The sequence below is a fragment of the Trachurus japonicus genome, chromosome 10, assembly GCF_045865225.1.
Source record: "Trachurus japonicus isolate A0001 chromosome 10, Traja_1.0".
Classification (NCBI taxonomy): Eukaryota; Metazoa; Chordata; class Actinopteri; order Carangiformes; family Carangidae; genus Trachurus; species Trachurus japonicus.
This window is the reverse complement of record NC_140916.1, coordinates 36232959-36251459: the sequence shown is the minus strand read 5'-3', so window position 1 is coordinate 36251459 and position 18501 is coordinate 36232959. Positions and strand designations below refer to the sequence as shown.

Sequence of the window (18501 nt, the reverse complement as noted above, 5' to 3'; positions counted from 1 at the left end):
CATAGAAATTTTACTTTGGAGGGCAAAAACTAGTTTTTTGAACATAAATGTGCTTTCCTCTCAAGCCATGTGTCTCCCTTCTTGATAGGATGAGTGAAATGGATGCCCCTTCAAAAATATGTGATCACATGACCAACTTCTTCTATGGTTTTCTAGATAACAGGGGTGGAACTACTTGCCCCATGGCACAAATTACCCCACTCTCCCCTAGGCAGCTAAAGGGAGGAAGGATAAGATAGATATACTTTATTGATCCCAAGCTGGGATAAGTGAAAGTTGTAAAAGAGGGAGAAAACGAGTAGAGGTGGAGCCGATGGCAACTGAAGCGATGGTGAACGTGTGGAGCGGCGGCTCATCATGAAAAGAAGCCTGGCAGTGTGGAGTCAGAGCGACCTGATGATAGCCTACCACGGTCAGAAAGTGGAGGAAACACGGAGCTGTTTGTGACGTTTATTCTGCTGTAACATGTCTCATGTTTGCTCACGTACGGTGTGAAGAACATGAACATACTCCGGCATATTTGACTCCGTGGATGTCCGCGCGCACTCTAGGCAGACGTGGACCCAAAGCGGGCGGCCGCCGGTCCCTTCCGTGCAAAGCTCAATTTTTATGACCGCGCGGACTCGATCTGTTTCAAATGGGAGCGTGCCTATGTTCCCACAGCCCTATGTTCCCTCAGCCCTATGTTCCCTCTGGACTCTCTCTACCTATCTGGACTCTACCTATCTGGCCTGTCTAGCCTCTACCTGGTCTTTTTACTAAACTTAACCAACTCCTTTCTTCATTGCCTAAACCCAACCAATGGTGGGACCAAAGGGCTGAGGGAACATAGGGCCTAATTTTCAGTGACAACAAAAGTTAGAAATGAGGGAACATAGGGCTGAGGGAACATAGGGCTGTGGGAACATAGGCATGACCCCGTTTCTCGAATGTGACACTGTACGCTCGCCTATGAAACCACAAAAGTCCGCGGACAGTGCACGCGGAGTCAACGCCACTCACAGTAGGCGCCGACAGTCTCTCTCCCTCCCTCTCTCTTTCTCTGTGTCAGCGTCGCGTCGGAGTGGTGAAGTGAAACAACAACCTGCATATCACCTGAGTTGACATGAACTCCGCTCGTGGTTACCGAGTCAGATCAATAAATAGGCTTCATGCACAGCTCCACTACTTCCTGAACTTAAACAGGCTCCTTTCCTTCCTGTCTTACATTTTTGGACAAACTGATTAATCCAGGTGCGTCTGACCATTGTTGTGACTACTGAGGTCAGAGTCAGACACACCTGTCAGAGCCTGTTAAGTTCAAGAAGTAGTGGGGCTCGGCATAAAGCCTGTTGTCAGAGCAGCTAAATAGCTAAATATTTGTCTACAACCTGTTCAAATAACTCGAAAGACTAAATAAAGCCTTGTGATTGACGCTTTTCTGAGTCAAATAATCGACCTATCAGTTTATTGCCAATTTTGAGTAAAATCATGGAAAAAATTGTGTATGAGCAAATTCAGTCATATTTTTCTAATAATTACTTATTTACAGATTTTCAGCATGCTTACAGGAAAAAATATTCTACAACAACAGCTATGACACAAATGCTAGATGACTGGTGTAAAGAAATCACGCAAAAGAAAATGATAGGAGCTGTCTTCCTGGATTTTTCGGCAGCGTTTGATATTCTAGATCATGAATTATTATTGGCAAAACTGAAACATTATGGGTTTTCATCATCAGCTTTGTTAATTATTAAAAGTTATTTGAGTGAGAGATGGCATATGGTTTATTTCAATGGAAGTGAGTCAGATTTAAAAACAAGTTAGACATGGAGTACCCCAAGGAAGTTGCCTTGGACCTCTTTTGTACTCAATTTTTACCAATGATTTTCCCTTGGCATTAAAACAGCTCGCATGACAATGTATGCCGATGATACGACAATTTATTTAGCTTAAGGAACTATTGATGGATTAAATTGAAATTTTAGTGAAGAAATGAAGTTGGTTTCTGAGTGGGTTAACTGTAATGGATTCATTTTGAATGTGTCTAAGACAACTAGTATGGTTATTGGATCAAACTATTCACTGCGTTCAAACCCAGAGCTTAATGTGATGATCAATAATCAATTGTGAAAGAGGTAAAATTACTAGGAATCATCATAGATCGTACATTATCATGGGACATGTTAAGCACAGATTGTCAACTAAAATGTCATACATTTTGTATAGAAAATTATCTTTTAGTTCAAACATACATAATTATTCAACTCGACATGCTGCTGGAGGTTATTTTATTTTACCCAGGGCACTCTCTCAAGGTACAGTATTATATAGAGCTATGAAGGAGTGGAATGCCCTTCCGAATTATGTTATACAACAAAGAAACATGGTTAGTTTTAAAATGAAACCAAGAGATTATTATTTTGATCGCAATTTTGACCATTAGTAGCCTATTAAATTGGGTCCTGGTATCCTTGTTGTGTAGTGATTCAATGTAGGAGCGGGTAACATAAGTTAAGTGTTTGTCTTGGATGTTTTGTTTTGTATGTGTATGTATTGAGTATGTGTTTTCTGTATGTATTTTTGTTTTTATGTATTAAGGCGAGACACCCCAGGTGAATAGGGTAAAAAATTTAACTAACAGCTATTGCCATGAAACTCTCTATGTTTATTACTTACATTGAGACAATTATTTTTTGTATTACATGTTTTCTTAAATATTATGCTTAAATATGGAAATGAGACATTATCTAATTAAATATGCGTGAATTTGTGTACATTTCTAGACCCGAAATCTGAAGATTGGATAAAGCCACTTTCAAAATTCTTGTTTTATTTTGTTGACATATTAAAGTCAAAAGTTTTTACAGAGGGCATTTTGGATATCTCTTTTTATCACTCTGTAAATAAGCCGGTGCATATTCTCATTTGCCCAGGTCATAGTATTTCAAAGGAGGTTAAATCGAAAGCAACTGGACTTAGTTATTTGTCTAGGAAGACGTTTCACCTCTCATCCAAGAGGCTTGAACTGATGAAGCCTCTTGGATGAGAGGTGAAACGACTTCCTAGACAAATAACTATGTCCAGTTGCTTTCGATTTAACCTCCTTTGAAACACTCTGTAAATGAGAAAATACTGTCACCAGCCCTAAAAAAAAAATCAAATTTCGCCCTGTTTTTAGGTATAAATTGTTGTATAAATCAGGCTGTGAATGATATATCAACAATCCCCTCTGTAAAAACCTTCAGAATATAGGCAGGAATACAACTGGAAGGTTTGGTGTCTGTAAGTGCTGCTGAACTGGAGATTTCGGGTCCAGAGTATAAGAAAAAGCTCATTTTGAGAAAACGGCCTTTAAAGATTCTATTGCAAAAATTCCACAAATTGGCTCTATGTGTGGCCGGAGCACGGCTCACTCCTCCTCACAGGAGCACCAGTGTCTCTGGCGTGTTGCCAGGAGAGGCACGCTATTTCCCTAAGCACACAGGTAAGGTGCACTGATGCGCACCGCTGCTTTCTCTTCCACTCATCTACTGACTGTTTGGTGATCTGATTGTTTCTGCTGCAGTGTGGCGTGCTGCTGGTGTTGGTATTTGTGAAGCCGCGTGGCTGCATCGGCAGTGAAGCGTCTCTGGCGTGGTGCCAGACAAAGACGCACGCTTCCTCCTTCAGCGCACAGGTAAGGCGCGTCAGAGCACACCGCTGCTTTCTCTTTTCATTCACATGCCGATTGTTCTGTGACATGGTTGTTTCTGCTGCAGTGTGGCGGACTGCTGGGGCTACGGGGCTGGTTCGCCCTGCTGGAAGCCCTTCGGTGTTGTTGCTCTGTCTCCACGTGGTAAGTTGGCGTTGTTCGCCCCTCGTTTCAGTCTGTTGTGCCGCTCCCGGCTGATTGTATTGTCCTGCTCTGTTGTCCTAGACTACGCCTCCCGGTGCTCCGTAATGCCCTGCTGGTGAGGCCCAAAAACTGTTAAAGCCACCATCTTCTGGACCCACTGCTGTTTTGGCTCACTGGAATTACTCTGACTCCTCGGCTCTCCTGGGCTACGACGGAGTGATTGATACGCTCCTCACGGAGCTGGTGTCAGGGCTTGATTGTTGCTTTAAGAATGTTGTTTAGTTATTCATTATTGTGAAAAGATTTATTTTGTAGTTATTTGTTTATTTCGTTTTGGCGAGCAACAGTTACTCTTTCGTTTATTTTGTTTGGTGAACATTTGTTACTTTACCATTAAACCATAACGCTCTTCTCACTATCTGGACACGTGTCATTATTCCTGTACAGGTGATTGGCCGGTGGGTGGAGCCTTTTACTGGATTCAGATCAATCCTGAAAGCCACCCTGCCCCGGAGCAGGTTTGCTGTTCAGAGTAAGTTACCATGGTAACTCACCTCGGTAAGAATGAATCCAATGAAGTTACCTCGCTAAGACAGTGATCCTGCTTTGTGGTACAGGCCTCAGGTGGTTTGAGAAACACACTGATATTTTTCAACATTTTTTAACATTTCATTGACCAAACAACTAATCCATTAATCATTTACATATCAACAGATTAATCGATGATGAAAATAATCATTAGTTGCTCGGGTGTAGGACCAGAGCGTCCCGTCCTCTAGCTGCTGTGGAGCTGCTGGTGTTTCTTCAGGTTGTGGGACTGGCTGTAGGCCTTCCCACACTGCCCACACACGTATGGTTTTTCTCTGGTGTGGACACGCCGGTGGATCGCTAACCCACTGGAGTTAATAAACACCTTCCCACACTGCTCGCAGCTGTATGGCCTCTCTCCTGTATGGACACGCTGGTGGACCCTTAAGTGTCCAGAACTAACGAACGCCTTCCCACACTGCTCGCAGCTGTACGGCCTCTCTCCGGTGTGGATGCGCCGGTGGAGCGTTAACAGTCCGGAGGTAGCGAATATATTCCCACACTGCTCACAGCTGTACGGCCTCTCTCCAGTGTGGACGCGCTGGTGGACCGCTAACCCATTAGAGGTAGTGAACGCCTTCCCACACTGCTCACAGCTGTACGGCCTCTCTCCGGTGTGGACGCGCCGGTGGACCGTTAAGTTTGAGGAGGTAGCGAACGCCTTCCCACACTGCTCACAGCTGTACGGCCTCTCTCCAGTGTGGATGCGCTGGTGGACCGTTAAGTCTTTGGAGTTAGCGAACACCTTCCCACACTGCTCACAGCTGTACGGCCTCTCTCCGGTGTGGATGCGCTGGTGGACCGTTAAACTTCCGGAGGTAGTGAACGCCTTCCCACACTGCTCACAGCTGTATGGTTTCTCTCCGGTATGGACACGCTGGTGGACCATTAAGTGTCCAGAACTAACGAACGACTTCCCACACTGCTCACAGCTGTACGGTTTCTCTCCGGTGTGGATCCGCTGGTGAATTTTCAGTTTGGACAAGTCGGTGCACGATGTGCCGCACTGCTTGCACCTGTACGCCGTCTGTCCACATTGGCGCCGCCGGCGATGAGCGTTCAGTTGAACTGAGGTCCTAAACGTGTTACCACACTCATTACAGCTGTGTGATTTCTTCTTGGTGTGATCTTGTTTCTATGGCAACAGACAGGAAGAGAGAGAGAATCAATCAATCAGTGATGGATGATGGATGGACATTAACTACCGTCATCATCATCATCATACAGCTTGTTGATGGGGACAGCTCTCCATTCCGACACACCTCCACTTCGACACCCCGCTGTTCCGAAATACCCCCACTTCGAAACACCGCTGTTCTGACACCCTCCCCCCCGCAGCGCTGAACCGCGTGACGTTGTTTACATTCTGCTTTGTGGCTTGTCTGTGAAATGTGCGCTGCTCAGGGACTGGGCAGATCTGTCCCACTTGCTTTCTCCCCGACTCCGTTGTTGGAGATCTCCCACAATAGAAATACACTTCCATCCCCCACCCCCCCTCCCCACAGGGACGCGAGGCTGCTGCAGCCGCCGCTCGTGCTGACAGCTGACTGAGAGAGATGCTTTGGTTGGGCTTAGGCAATGAAGAAAGGAGTTGGTTAAGTTTAGTAAAAAGACCAGGTAGAGGCTAGACAGGCTAGAAGCATAATTAACGTTATATGTCATTAATAGTATTTGCTTGTTTTGCAGTTAATTATGCACATGATCCGTTTGACCCCAAAAAGGAAAAAAGGATCAATGCGCATTGCGCACTGGGGGTTTCCCCCAATAGCCTTTTCGGAATAGCGCTATTACGATGAATGGAAGTTTATTGTCGGAAAGGCGGGGTGTAACCCTTGTTGATGCTGCTGTTTTGTTTTCCTTTTTAAATTCTTCATTAATACAAATCTTACAAGCAGAATTATTTCCAGTACTAATTATACTTTGAAACTAAGCAAAACATGGCAGCGTTTTAGTTGATATAGTAACCAGTGATGGGAATTAGAGCGCTTAATGGCTCAAAAAGTTACTGTTTTCCCCGTTATAACTGTTTCCATTTCTGACAATAAAATTCTCTGTTACTTGACTCAAGAAGTTAAACAGTTACTTTCTCGCATGAAAAAATATTAAAATTTAATAAAGTGACGTAACAGCGCTACAGCAGGACATAAAGTAGGCAAGTTAGGTTTTAGACTTTTTAGTGAACCACAATATAAAGTTAGCAGCTAACAGTTAGCTTCATCTCTTGACTCGCTCCCACTGAAAACAGAAACACAGACCTGTGGACCGGAACCGGACGGACCGGAGGGCTCCTTGTCCTGGTGGACCGTGTCCTGCTCTTTCCCCGTAGTCCCAGTCTGCCCAAACAAATCCAGATCCTGGTTCGCCTTTTTTATCATGTTGTAGTCCTGGTCCTGGTTCTCCTCCTTAATTTTGGTCGTGTTCTGATCCAGGTCACTAATTTCCCGGTCCAGGTTCTCCTCCTTCATCCTCGTCCTGGTCAGACGGGACCTCCTCATGGTGCTTTTCCACTAGCTCAGTACAGTACAGCACGGCTCTACTCGGTTTTATCCTCTTTTCCTCCAGCCCCTCCTACCTGGTACCTCCTACTTCTCCTGCCTTCCCCTGATTGGCCAGAGCGTCGTCACTGGAAGACGAGTGAGTCTGGAGCTGACGAGAGGAGAGAAACAAGAGAGAGACGACGTGATGTGACGACCCCGCCCCCGCTGAGGAGCAACTATGAAGAACTCAGAGCTGGAGAAGCACCTCAACCGAGCCAAGCCGAGCTGTTAGTGGAAAGCACTATCTGTTTACCTTTGTATTCTCACGATCTCTCACATTGCTAAGTCTCCCCCCTATACCGTTGCTAAGGTGTCGGAGTTGACGGGTAGAAGAACAGACTGGGCTGTAACTTCAGAATCATGTGACCCTGTAGAAATGTTGAGGAAGAGTGGGAAACCAGCGTGTGTTGAAAGTTCAAGGTGTCCCAAACAAGTATCCATCATTTGCCCTCCAAATATGGTTTTATATATTTCTTCCTCCAAGTTAACTCAGTCATATTTTATAAATACTAATTTGTTACAAAACATGAACTTTGATGTTTGTTTGCAGTGATAGTCCAAGGAGGCAAAGATGAACACCGCACTTGCTCCATTTCCTTTTCATTAGTGTTTACAGATCTTCCATTCATTTAAACACTGAACTCATTTGTTGTCAGAGCTTAAATAATATTCAGACACAAACTTCCAGAAGTATTCCAATGGTGTATGGAGGGAATGTACATCTTCTGTGAGAGCTGGACCGGAGAGAATAATATTGGGACCAATATCTAATATCATGTCCACATCACATTATCCATTTTGGATGATAACACTTACATCCAGCACACTGTATGAAGGATCTGTCCTTCTGAAGTGGTAAAAATAAATGTGAAACAAAAGTTTGGTGTATAAATCATACACATGCTTATTAGCTTGTAGATTACCTGTAGGAAAAGTTGGGGTTGTAGGGAAATTGAGTAGAATATAAAGTGTTTACACATTCACACATTTCACCAGTCACACAACACTGTCTGGCTAACCTATTATACTCTGTGATTATCATCCTAAAAGGTATGCATGTAGCCCCCAACTTACCACCACACCCTACACTCCTGAACATTCACACCTGCTCCAGGACATTACCACCTCCAAGCATCCCCCACCACTGCTTTGACTATGAATGGATTAGAAAATGTGCAGGAATTTCTTTAGAAAGCCCTGCTCAGCTTTCTGTGATGAGAGGAAACTTCTCACAGAATTGAAGGTAGGCCTAGTTAGAAATAAAGTAGTAAACTATAATGATAAGCCATGGCAATATATGTAATTCCCATATAAATAATAAATACAATATCATAAAATTAAATAATATTTGTAACAAAACACAAGGACAGGGCTAGAATGTGTAGGACATGTGTAATTTAAAGTATTAAGAAAAAATACAGTTGTGCAAAGTTGGTCTCTTTGGATGATGTTCCCATTTATTGTAACAAAAAAGCTTATTAATAAAACAGGATGGTGGATTGAAGCAAAAACAAAGATCACTGGCTTTCCTCCAGCTGTCAGTAAGAACTGTGTGAACCCACCACCATCCAACTCAAACTAATCAACCTTCATTTCAGGCAGCTGGGCAGCTGCTGGGTGTTAAGCAAACTAAATTAAAAGGTAGCCTACTGCACCCTTGGGGTCAAAGTAAAGTAGCTACTTGCACAAAACACAAACTAAAGAATGGCTCCCAGATTTCATGGCTGCAGATGTGGAGGCAATGGGTCTGTCATCATTGAGGCAAGAGATATTCTTGGTCTTGGGAACCGGGATGATAATGGACTATTTGAATCAGCTGGGTACTGAGCTTTGACAGAGGGAGATGTTGAAATGTAGGTGAAAATCCCGGCCAGTTCCACAGCACAGTGATGGAGAACAGAGGGGCTGATGTTGTCGGGGCCTGCGGCTTTGTTGTTAAACTCTCCTCCAGCCAGAGGCCTGTACCACGAAGCAGGATCACTGGCTTAGCGAGGTAACTTCAGGGTTAACCCTGGCTTTCCGGTACCACGAAGCTGGATTCATTCTTACCGAGGTGAGTTACCATGGTAACTTACTCTGAACGGCTAACCTGCTCCGGGGTAGGGTAGCTTTCAGGATTGATCTGAATCCAGTAAAAGTCTCCATGACACGTGTCCTCTCCAATGTTGTGCTAGTTACTGAAAAATAGTAACTTGTTACAGTTACTAGTTACTCCATTAAAAAAGTAACTCAGTTAGTAACTCAGTTACTTAAACCAAAAAGTAATGCGTTACTAAGAAAGTAACTTTTTTCGTTACTTTAAAACGTTTTTTTCCAATGCTCCCATTAAATAAAGGTTGATTGAATTCCCCTCTAACCTCATTTCAGTTCTGTACTGATGCTGATGAAAAAACATCTGTTTTTATCTGTAAAATGTTACCATCATCATCATCATGCTGCATGATGAGCAAATACAGCAGCTTTGACCTAACAGAAGTGCAAAAAAATCTTGAGGATACGTCTTGACAGAGTTACATTCAAGAACCTGTTTTCTGTGACGGAAAGTAAATTCACTCAAGCGGTAATTTTTTCCGATCGACCATGGCTGATTTTAATTTACTACTTAATTTCTAACTAGGCCAACCTTCAATTCTGTGAGAAGTTTGCTCTCATCACAGAAAGCTGAGCAGGGCTTTCTAAAGAAATTCCTGCTCATTTTCTAATCCATTCATAGTCAAAGCAGTGGCGGGGGATGCTTGGAGGTGGTAATGTCCTGGAGCAGGTGTGAGTGTTCAGGAGTGTAGGGTGTGGTGGTAAATTGGGGGCTGTATGCATACCTTTTGGGATGATAATCACATAGTATAATAGGTTAGCCAGACAGTGTTGTGTGACTGGTGAAATGTGTGAATGTGTAAACACTTTATATTCTACTCAATTTCCCTACCACCCCAACTTTTCCTGCTGGTTATCTACAAGCTAAGAAGCATGTGTATGATATCATCCAAAATGGATAATGTGATGTGGTTATGATGTTAGATGACACTGGTGCAAGTGATACAGAGTCAGGTGACAATACCTGTGGACAAGTGGACTAAGTAAACCAACCAGGCACTTATTGCCCAGTCAATGTGGACATTGAGTCCCAACCGAAAAAACACACCATGCTCTATGACTGGTATCACTAGTAATATGCATATTGGTCCCAATAATATTCTGTATCTACTTGACTCATCAACGTATAACAATGTACTTTCCCTCCATACACCAGTGGAATACTTCTGGAAGTTTGTGTCTGAACATAATTTAAGCTCTGACAACAAACACAAATGCGTTGAGTGTTTAAATGAATGGAAGATCTGTAAACACTAATGAAGGAAATGGAGCAAGTGTGGTGTTCATCTTTGCTATCTGGGATTATCACTGCAAACGAATATCAAAGTTCATGTTTTTGTAATAAAAAATATGACTGAGTTAACCTGGAGGAGGAAATATAGAAAACCAGGGGCCTTAATTGGAGGGAAACCGATGGATGCTTGTTTGGGACACCTTGAACTTTAAAAAAAAATGCTGGTTGCCCACGTTTCCTCAAACATTTCTACAGGGTCACACGATTCTGAAGTTACAGCCCAGTCTATTCTTCCAACCGTCAACTCCGACACCTTAGCAACGGTATCTAAGGGGAGGAAACTTAGCAATGTGAGAGATTGCGAGAATACAAAGGTAAACAGACGGCACTTTCCACTAACGACTCGGCTCGGTTGAGGTGCTTCTCCAGCTCTGAGTTCTTCATAGTTGCTCCTCAGCGGGGGCGGGGTCGTCATATCTCGTCGTCTCTCTGTTAGGGGAAGGCAGGGGAAGTATCAGGTACCAGGTAGGAGGGGCTGGAGGAAAAGAGGATAAAACTGAGTAGAGCCGTGCTGCACCGTACTGAGCTAGTGGAGAAGCACCAAGAGGAGGTCCCGTCTGACCAGGACCTGGATGAAGGAGGAGAATCTGGACAAGGAAATTAGCGACTTGGATCAGAACACGACCGGAATTAAAGAGGAGAACCAGGACCAGGACTACAACATGATAAAGGAGGAGAACCAGGAACAGGACTACATCATGATAAAGGAGGAGAAGCAGGATTCGGATTTGTTTCGGCAGACTAGGACTACAGGGGAGGAGCAGGACGCTGTCCACCAGGACAAGGAGCCCTCTGGTCCATCCGGTTCCGGTCCACAGGTCTGTGTTTCAGTTTTGAGTGGCAGCAAGAGATTAAGCTAACTGTTAGCTGCTAACTCTATATTGTGGTTCACTAAAAAGTCTAAACCTAACCGGCCTACTTTATTTCCTGCTGTATTGCTGTTACGTCACTTTATTAAGTTTTAAAATATTTTTTCATGCAAGAAAGTAACTGTTTAGAATAGATCCCCAGTGTGCGGTTAGTTTATCCAAACGCTGTTTAGAAGTTTTCTCCAACGTTTTAGAGAAGAGAGGCTTCACCCGTGTGATCAGCGGCTCGTCTGCACAGCTGGTTGGCCGGCCAACCTCCATAGTCATCCTGGGGGAGAAAACGATCGCTAAATAACTTACCCGCAGGTTTTTTCAAGGGTTTTTAGAGCCTGCTGGTTAAATACTTTTTGGGAGATAAATGCTGGTCTCATTGATGAAGTCTAACAATTGTGTCCGCCGCATTGTTTGAATGAAAAGTGAAGCATCATGTGTGTACTGGACAGAAGAGCAGCGTTGCCTCAGGGCTCTGTAGCCTACATACAGAAATTACTAATTTACATGAATTAATACATTTTCCAATTGTAGAGTTGCATCAACTCCTGAATGAAAGTGTGACAGTCCACTGTGAAAATGAAATCTATAATTGCGTAGCCAGGAGTGTCAAACTCAAATATGCTGTGGGCCAAAATTTAAAATTGTTACAAGTCGAGGGCCGGACTGGTTGTTTATTATTATTATTATTATTATTATTATTGAAATTACCTTTTTGCACATATTGAACCTAAAACTAACAGAGCCTGTAAATAATTGCATATAGAACAACATTAATTATTAAATAAATAAATAAAATAAGTTGCATTCATTTCTAGTGGCTCTCAAGCAATGGAGCGTTTTATTGTAAAAAAAAAAAAAAAGTAACGGTAACAGAGTTATAACGGGGAAAACAGTAACTTTTTGAGCCGTTATTTTAAAAATGCCCTAATTCCCATAACTGGTTACTATATCAACTCAAACGCTGACTGTTTTGCTTAGTTTCAAAGTATAATTTGAACTGGAAATAATTCTGCTTGTAAGATTTGTATTAATGAAGAATTTAAAAAGGAAAACAAATGTCCATCCATCATCCATCATTGATTGATTCTCTCTTCCTGTCTGTTGCCATAGAAACAGGACCACACCATGGTGAAACCACACAGCTGTAATGAGTGTGGGAACATATTCAGGACCTCAGTTCATCTGAACGCTCACAACCGGCGGCACCAATGTGGACAGACTGTGTACAGGTGTGAGCAGTGCGGCACATCGTGCACCAACTTGTCCAAACTGAAAATTCACCAGCGCGTCCACACCGGAGAGAAGCCATACAGCTGCGAGCAGTGTGGGAGGGCGTTCGCTACCTCCTCAGAGTTAACAGTCCACTGGCGCATCCACACCGGAGAGAGGCCGTACAGCTGTGAGCAGTGTGGGAAGGCGTTTGCTAGGTCTGGACACTTAATGATCCACCAGCGGATCCACACCAGAGAGAGGCCGTACAGCTGTGAGCAGTGTGGGAAGGCGTTTGTTAGCTCCGGTGGGTTAACGGTCCACCAGCGTGTCCACACTGGAGCAAGGCCGCACAGCTGTGAGCAGTGTGGGAAGGCGTTCGCTACCTCTGGAGATTTAATGGTCCACCAGCGCATCCACACCGGAGAGAGGCCGCACAGCTGTGAGCAGTGTGGGAAGGGGTTTACTAGCTCCGGAAATTTAATGGTCCACCGGCGCGTCCACACCGGAGAGAGGCCATACAGCTGTGAGCAGTGTGGGAAGGCGTTCACTACCTCCTCAGAGTTAACGGCCCACCAACGCGTCCACACCGGAGAAAAACCGTACGTGTGTGGACAGTGTGGGAAGGCCTACAACAGGTCCCACAACCTGAAGAGACACCAGCAGCTCCACAGCAGCTAGAGGACAGGACGCTTCGGTCCTACACCTGAGCAACTAATGATTATTTTCATCATCGATCAATCTGTTGATATGTAAATGATTAATCAATTAGGTGTTTGGTCAATTAAATGTTAAAAAATGTTGAAAAATATCAATCAGTGTGTTTCTCAAACCACCAGATTACGTCCTCAAATGTCTTGTTTTGTCCACAAACCAAAGAGAGATTCATTTTAGTGTCATAAAGACACTTTGGACTTTTTTTCTTTATAAACTCTTAAAGGGCAACTTCGTTTTTTTTCAACCTGGGCCCTGTTTTTATATGTTTTTCTGTATATGTGAGCAGGGGCGGAGTGGGGCACCAAAATCTACCGGGAAGACAGAGCTATGTGACATTCCATATGGCAAAGTCTATGAGTGCCAGAAGCAAAAAAAATAATAATTTTTTAAGTTGTTTTGGCAGAAAAAACTTAATTGGGGGTCTGGGGGTCCTCCCCCCAGACACCATTTCCCATATTCTGGTGCATTTTAACACATAGTTACTTTTATCTAACTATAGCAAAATGAATAAAATATTTTGCAATTTTTACAATTTCCTTCAGAAGTTGGCACCAGTTAGATCATGGATTTGTAAAAAAAAAAAAAGAGTTAAGAAAATTAAGAAAAAAGTACAGAATTATGTATACAGAATGGGATGAAAGAGCTGCAATTAGTGCCTCCCAAGCAGATTTACTGCTAACCATAACATTACATCCAGTCATGTTTACTCCTTTATTTCCCCCTCTCAACTACTCTGCTCTGCAAATGGATTTTACTGACAGCGCGCTGCAAACGCCAAGGTTTTCGGGTCTTGTCCTACTCACCAACATGCTTCGGTGCCCATGGAGAAGACAGAGTAGGCTGCTACTGTGATGTGAGAGGTTCTGGCTTGTAACGGTACTGTGTACCGACGTGCACTGGCCCACTTTCAGTGGACTTTGCATGGACTGTATTGTCTTGTTAAATTAATATAACTTATAGATACCGTAACACACAGGCAGGACTGATAAGGTTTGCTGGTTGGCTTCCATGAGTCGTTCTGTTTTTAGCCGCAGCCGCTAGTTCAATGATAACTTTCACAGTGATAGGCTAACGCATTTACCATTTCCCATGAGGCTTTACGTCATTCTACATTCATTTGAGAACAAACAAACAAATGAAATTGCTGGTTATTTTATATTTGTGGCCATGAAAGTTCTATAACATCTGAACAAAAGAATTAGATAAAGATAGGAGGCTAAACAAAAATAATTTAGTAGGCTGGATTGATGAGCGTCTGATTCACTATTGCAACCATGAATGAGATGTAGAGAGACACGAAGTGGTATAAATAATGGTTGGACTTCACTTTTGAATATTGAAGTAGAGGCAGCTTGTGGGCCGGTTCACTTGAGCTTATTGGCCGCCGGCCGACTGGGAAATCTCCCGGTCGTCCTGATGGCCACTCTGCCCCTGTATGTGAGTGATGGATAATGCTTTTATTGAGGTTGCTGCAGTATTGAGCTGGGCAGGCAACCTGCAGCCCAGCTAACGCTCTTCCACGGGGGGAGCATACATCAGTCCGACTGCCCATTTCTCCGACTACCCATTCTACAGTGTTAAGGTTAGGTTTAGGGTAAGGTTAGGGGTTATGGCTACTTAAGTCGGAGAAATGGGAGGTCGGACTAATGGACGCAAAAATAAAGAAATGTATGGTCGGAGAAATGGGTAGTCGGACAGACGTCATGCGTCCCTTCCACGGGGCAAGTGGCTCCCGTCAAAGTTCGCCCTATAAACGGGCATTTTTTTCAAACTGACAGGCTCCAATAGTTAAAATGAGTGTCCGACAACATACTAGAAAGGAGAAATGAACGTATGTCTCTACCTTTAGCACGCCTCTTCGTCTTCTGACTAGCAGCAGTCATCCCCGGTCAAAGTGGTCGGCACGGCGCAGTGCATCGTGTTAGCATCCATTTGTAGCACAGCTAACTGTTAGCCCTAACTTGTGAAAGCTCTGTGAAAGCTGCGAAGAGGACCCAACATTTTGTTGTTACAATTTGTAAATTCTCCGGTCGTCTCTCTTCACCTCAGTCAGGTAACAGTTGGTGCGTTCGAGATGAGCTAGGCCTGCGCAGAATCGATCGCCGGTGACCAGCGCACAATGCATGGCGGTTAGATTTGTGTCCGACTTGATCCCGACTTGCTCTGACGTCATGCACGCGCCTGCAACGATAACCTCATGAGATCAAGGCGGCCGCAGTTTTTAGAGCAAGGCGCCGCAGTTGCTCTCCACAGACTGCAACCGACTGCAAGCCTCAGAGCATGATGGGAAACGCGCATGATCATGATCTGATTGGCTCTTAGTTAGGACTGCAAACATTACGTGTTGTTGTATAATGCTAGATTATATGAATCTCATGTTGTAGGCATACTGCTTAAAAAAATATTCATACTGAGTCAAACTTCTGTTCTGAGAAATATATTGGTTATTTATTGGACAACTGCAGTACAGCATAAGAAATATATATTTCGGTGACTTCCTGTTTGTATTGACGGCGGCTGGAAACTGTCCGACTTGACTGCAGCTTTCTGTCACCACCCCCTGCTGCTGCCGCCAGCTCTCACCGACCGTCCAGACGAGGCGCAGTTCATCTCGAACGCACCTAGTATTCCCCACCGGTGTTTTGCCACAAGTTATCGCGAGATTTCAGAACGTGATTTCTGGCGTGGTGAGATTTGGACACAAATCACAGCAAACAGCGACCTACAGCTAAAGGTAGAGACTATTACGTTCATTTCTCCTTTCTAGTATGTTTTCGGACACTCACTGTAACTATCTGAGCCTGTCAGTTTGAAAAAAATGCCCGTTTATAGGGCGAACTTTGACGGGAGCCACTTTCCCCGTAGAAGAGCGTTAGCTGGGCTGCAGGCTGCCTGCCCGGCTCAATACTGCAGCGACCTCAATAAAAGTATTATCCATCACTCACATATACAGAAAAACATGAAAACAGGGCCCAGGTTGAAAAAACCCAAAGTTGCCCTTTGAAACGGATTATTGATTAAAAGTTTAGAATGAGTTGTTTACAAATACATAGGTGGCGGTGCACCCGCCGGAGTGGACAAACTTGGCTCAAACACTCTATTATTTAATGTCTGTGACTCGGCTTGTGCCCGGAGGATGATCGATGTTTTGTTTTTTACTGCCGTTATAAAACACACGGTGCTACAGCTGAGGGGGTCCGCCCGCTATTCAGACATCCCGCTATTCCGACATGTCACTATTTAGACATCCCGCTATTACGACATCCCTCTATCTAGACATGCCGGTAGTCCGACACTTTTTGATACCGCTATTCCGACACGTCTTTTTTTTATTTATTTATTTATTTATTTTTTACAGCTGCGATACCCAGGCGCGTCTCTCTCTCTCTTTTCTTTTCAGCATGTCTATCACTGGTTTGATGAGGGAGTAATGTTCTTAATCTCAACAACTCAACTATCAAGTCGCAAACAAAACTGACACACATGATAAACAAACAGAACTATGCTGCAGTTTGTTTGTCAAGTTAACCTGTGACCTTCAGCACCACGGACAGCGCCGCGGATGAGCCGCGGAGCTGCATCTGTGAGCGTCTGGGCTCTGGGCTTATGGCCTGGGGCCTTATTTATCAAAACTGTAAGTGGTGTAAAACTGCTGCTACTAAATTTTTTAATTTTTTCTACGGTGAAAAGACATCCCAAAATATTTACACCTTTTTTCAGATCTATCAAACTGTGCGTGTACAACTCTGCACCTCAACTTTGATAACTGGATCCAAGAATGGTGCGCAGTTGCGCACGTGAACACACCTCCGTCCCCGGAATGCCTAGACACAACCATATGGTCAGCACGTGCATATTAATTAGCCATGTGCGCTCTGTGGAGCGACAACAAAGTGACAACGAAGACAACAGGCGGAGGGGGGGGGGGGGAGAAAGCTAGATACATGGCATCGGGCAATAAATCAGGCAAAAACCTCCCAAATCTCAACAAAAGGGAGCAGAAAAAAGAATAATCTTATGTAATCTGCCCCTTTATTCCAGACAATCTTTTTTTCTTCTTTTACCTATGTTAAAACGATGTAAAGCAGCAGGATGAACTCAGGTGACAGAATAATAACAGTCTCAGTAGCTGCAGATCAGTGTGTGCTGCTGCCGGTGTGTTTTTAAACTTGGAGGGTATGTTTTTTCTTCTCGAATAGGCCTATATATTTGTGTATGAGAAACAGTGTCTCAGATGAAAAAATAAAAATAAATCAGAAGGACACGTCTGACTATAACGTAATCAATCAATGTCGGAAAAGCGGAATGTTTGAAAAATAGTAAAGTGCCGCTACTCCGACAATGAAAAAAAAAATGTCGGAATAGTGGGACGCTTAAAAAATAATGTTAATGCCGCTATTCCGACAATTAGAAGTCAATGTCGAAATAGCGGCATGTCGGAATAGCAGCATGTAACCACAGCTGAGCAGCATTAGCAGCTAGGCTACATCTTACAATGTAGAACGTTGTTATACAAAGTGCAGCCAGACACCAGGCTGGAGAGAGAGAGACAGTAGAGGCTCCTCTGACAGCTGTGGAGCTGCAGCTGAACCGGCTGCAGAGCCGTTGTTACAGCTGATCATACCGTATCTATGTCCCAGTAGCTACGTTGCCCTCTGATCTTCCTTCATGGGACCGCACTGCGTAACTGGCACATCCAGTCAGTCCTCCTGTGTAACTTCTTGCTGTGAAATATGACTGAAGGCACGAGTGCAAGTCTGCACGTGTTGTCATGGCCCCTGAGTGGGCCATGCAGTGGCTCGGTTTTTAGTTGTTTTTGGTCTTTTGTCTCTTGTGTTCTTTGATTCTGTATTATTTTGAAGTTCTGTGTCTTGTCTTTCTGTGTCATGGTCTGTGTCTTTTGGTCCCTGTTGAGTTCCTGTTTTATTTTGTAGTTTCGTGTCTTCCTGTGTGCTCCCTCCTTGTGATTACCTAATGTGTTTCACCTGTCTTGATTGCACCACCTATGTCTTCCCTTGTGTACTACCCTGTGTTCCCCAGCGTGCCAGCTCCCTGTTTTTGGTTTGAGTAAACAATGAATCCCTTTTTGTCAGCGAAACCTGTCTCCACCTCTGTCTGCATTTGGGTCCTTCTCCACACATCCTGACACGTGTGTTAAAAAAATTAAATACAACAATAGTAATTGGTCAAAGAGATTGTTATCAGTTAGCAGATAGTTCGCGTACATGTTTGTCCTTGGCGGCCACCGTCACTTTGCTGATGGGAGGGGTGAGCGAGTGAGCCTTCAATCTAGTATCTGAACGCTGGATGTCACGGTTTAACCCCAATACTAAACACTGAGGCTTTAATAATTAATTATGGTTTGATTTATCGATTAATTGT

At 43.9% G+C, this 18501-nt stretch overlaps 3 protein-coding genes and 1 gene segment (V, D, J or C); 2 read left to right on the top strand and 2 right to left on the bottom strand.

The window, feature by feature from the left end:
* LOC146980332 (uncharacterized) overlaps positions 1-18501 on the bottom strand; it is a 94740-nt gene that overhangs the window by 40829 nt on the left and 35410 nt on the right. The window contains exon 3 of the mRNA XM_085788584.1: positions 4639-5424. Within this exon, the coding sequence (XP_085644710.1) occupies positions 4639-5424 (786 nt within the window). The remainder of the gene's footprint in view (positions 1-4638; positions 5425-18501) is intronic.
* LOC146980333 (immunoglobulin kappa light chain-like) overlaps positions 1-18501 on the top strand; it is a 202386-nt gene that overhangs the window by 158190 nt on the left and 25695 nt on the right. The gene's annotated exons all lie outside the window — the stretch shown is intronic.
* LOC146980335 (Ig kappa chain V-III region MOPC 63-like) overlaps positions 1-18501 on the bottom strand; it is a 105509-nt gene that overhangs the window by 72178 nt on the left and 14830 nt on the right.
* LOC146980337 (uncharacterized) lies at positions 10784-13083 on the top strand. Its single transcript, XM_085788592.1, has 2 exons — positions 10784-11148; positions 12304-13083. Exons 1-2 carry the CDS (start codon positions 10903-10905, stop codon positions 13081-13083), a joined length of 1026 nt encoding a protein of 341 aa, XP_085644718.1. The 5' UTR covers positions 10784-10902.

What these genes read in the sequence shown, in the direction of transcription:
- LOC146980337 (XM_085788592.1), top strand. Translation starts at nt 10,903, where the DNA reads ATGAAGGAGGAGAATCTGGACAAGGAAATTAGCGACTTGGATCAGAAC. An exon ending in CATCCGGTTCCGGTCCACAG is followed by an intron (nt 11,149 to 12,303) that starts GTCTGTGTTTCA and finishes CTGTTGCCATAG; the next exon opens with AAACAGGACCACACCATGGT.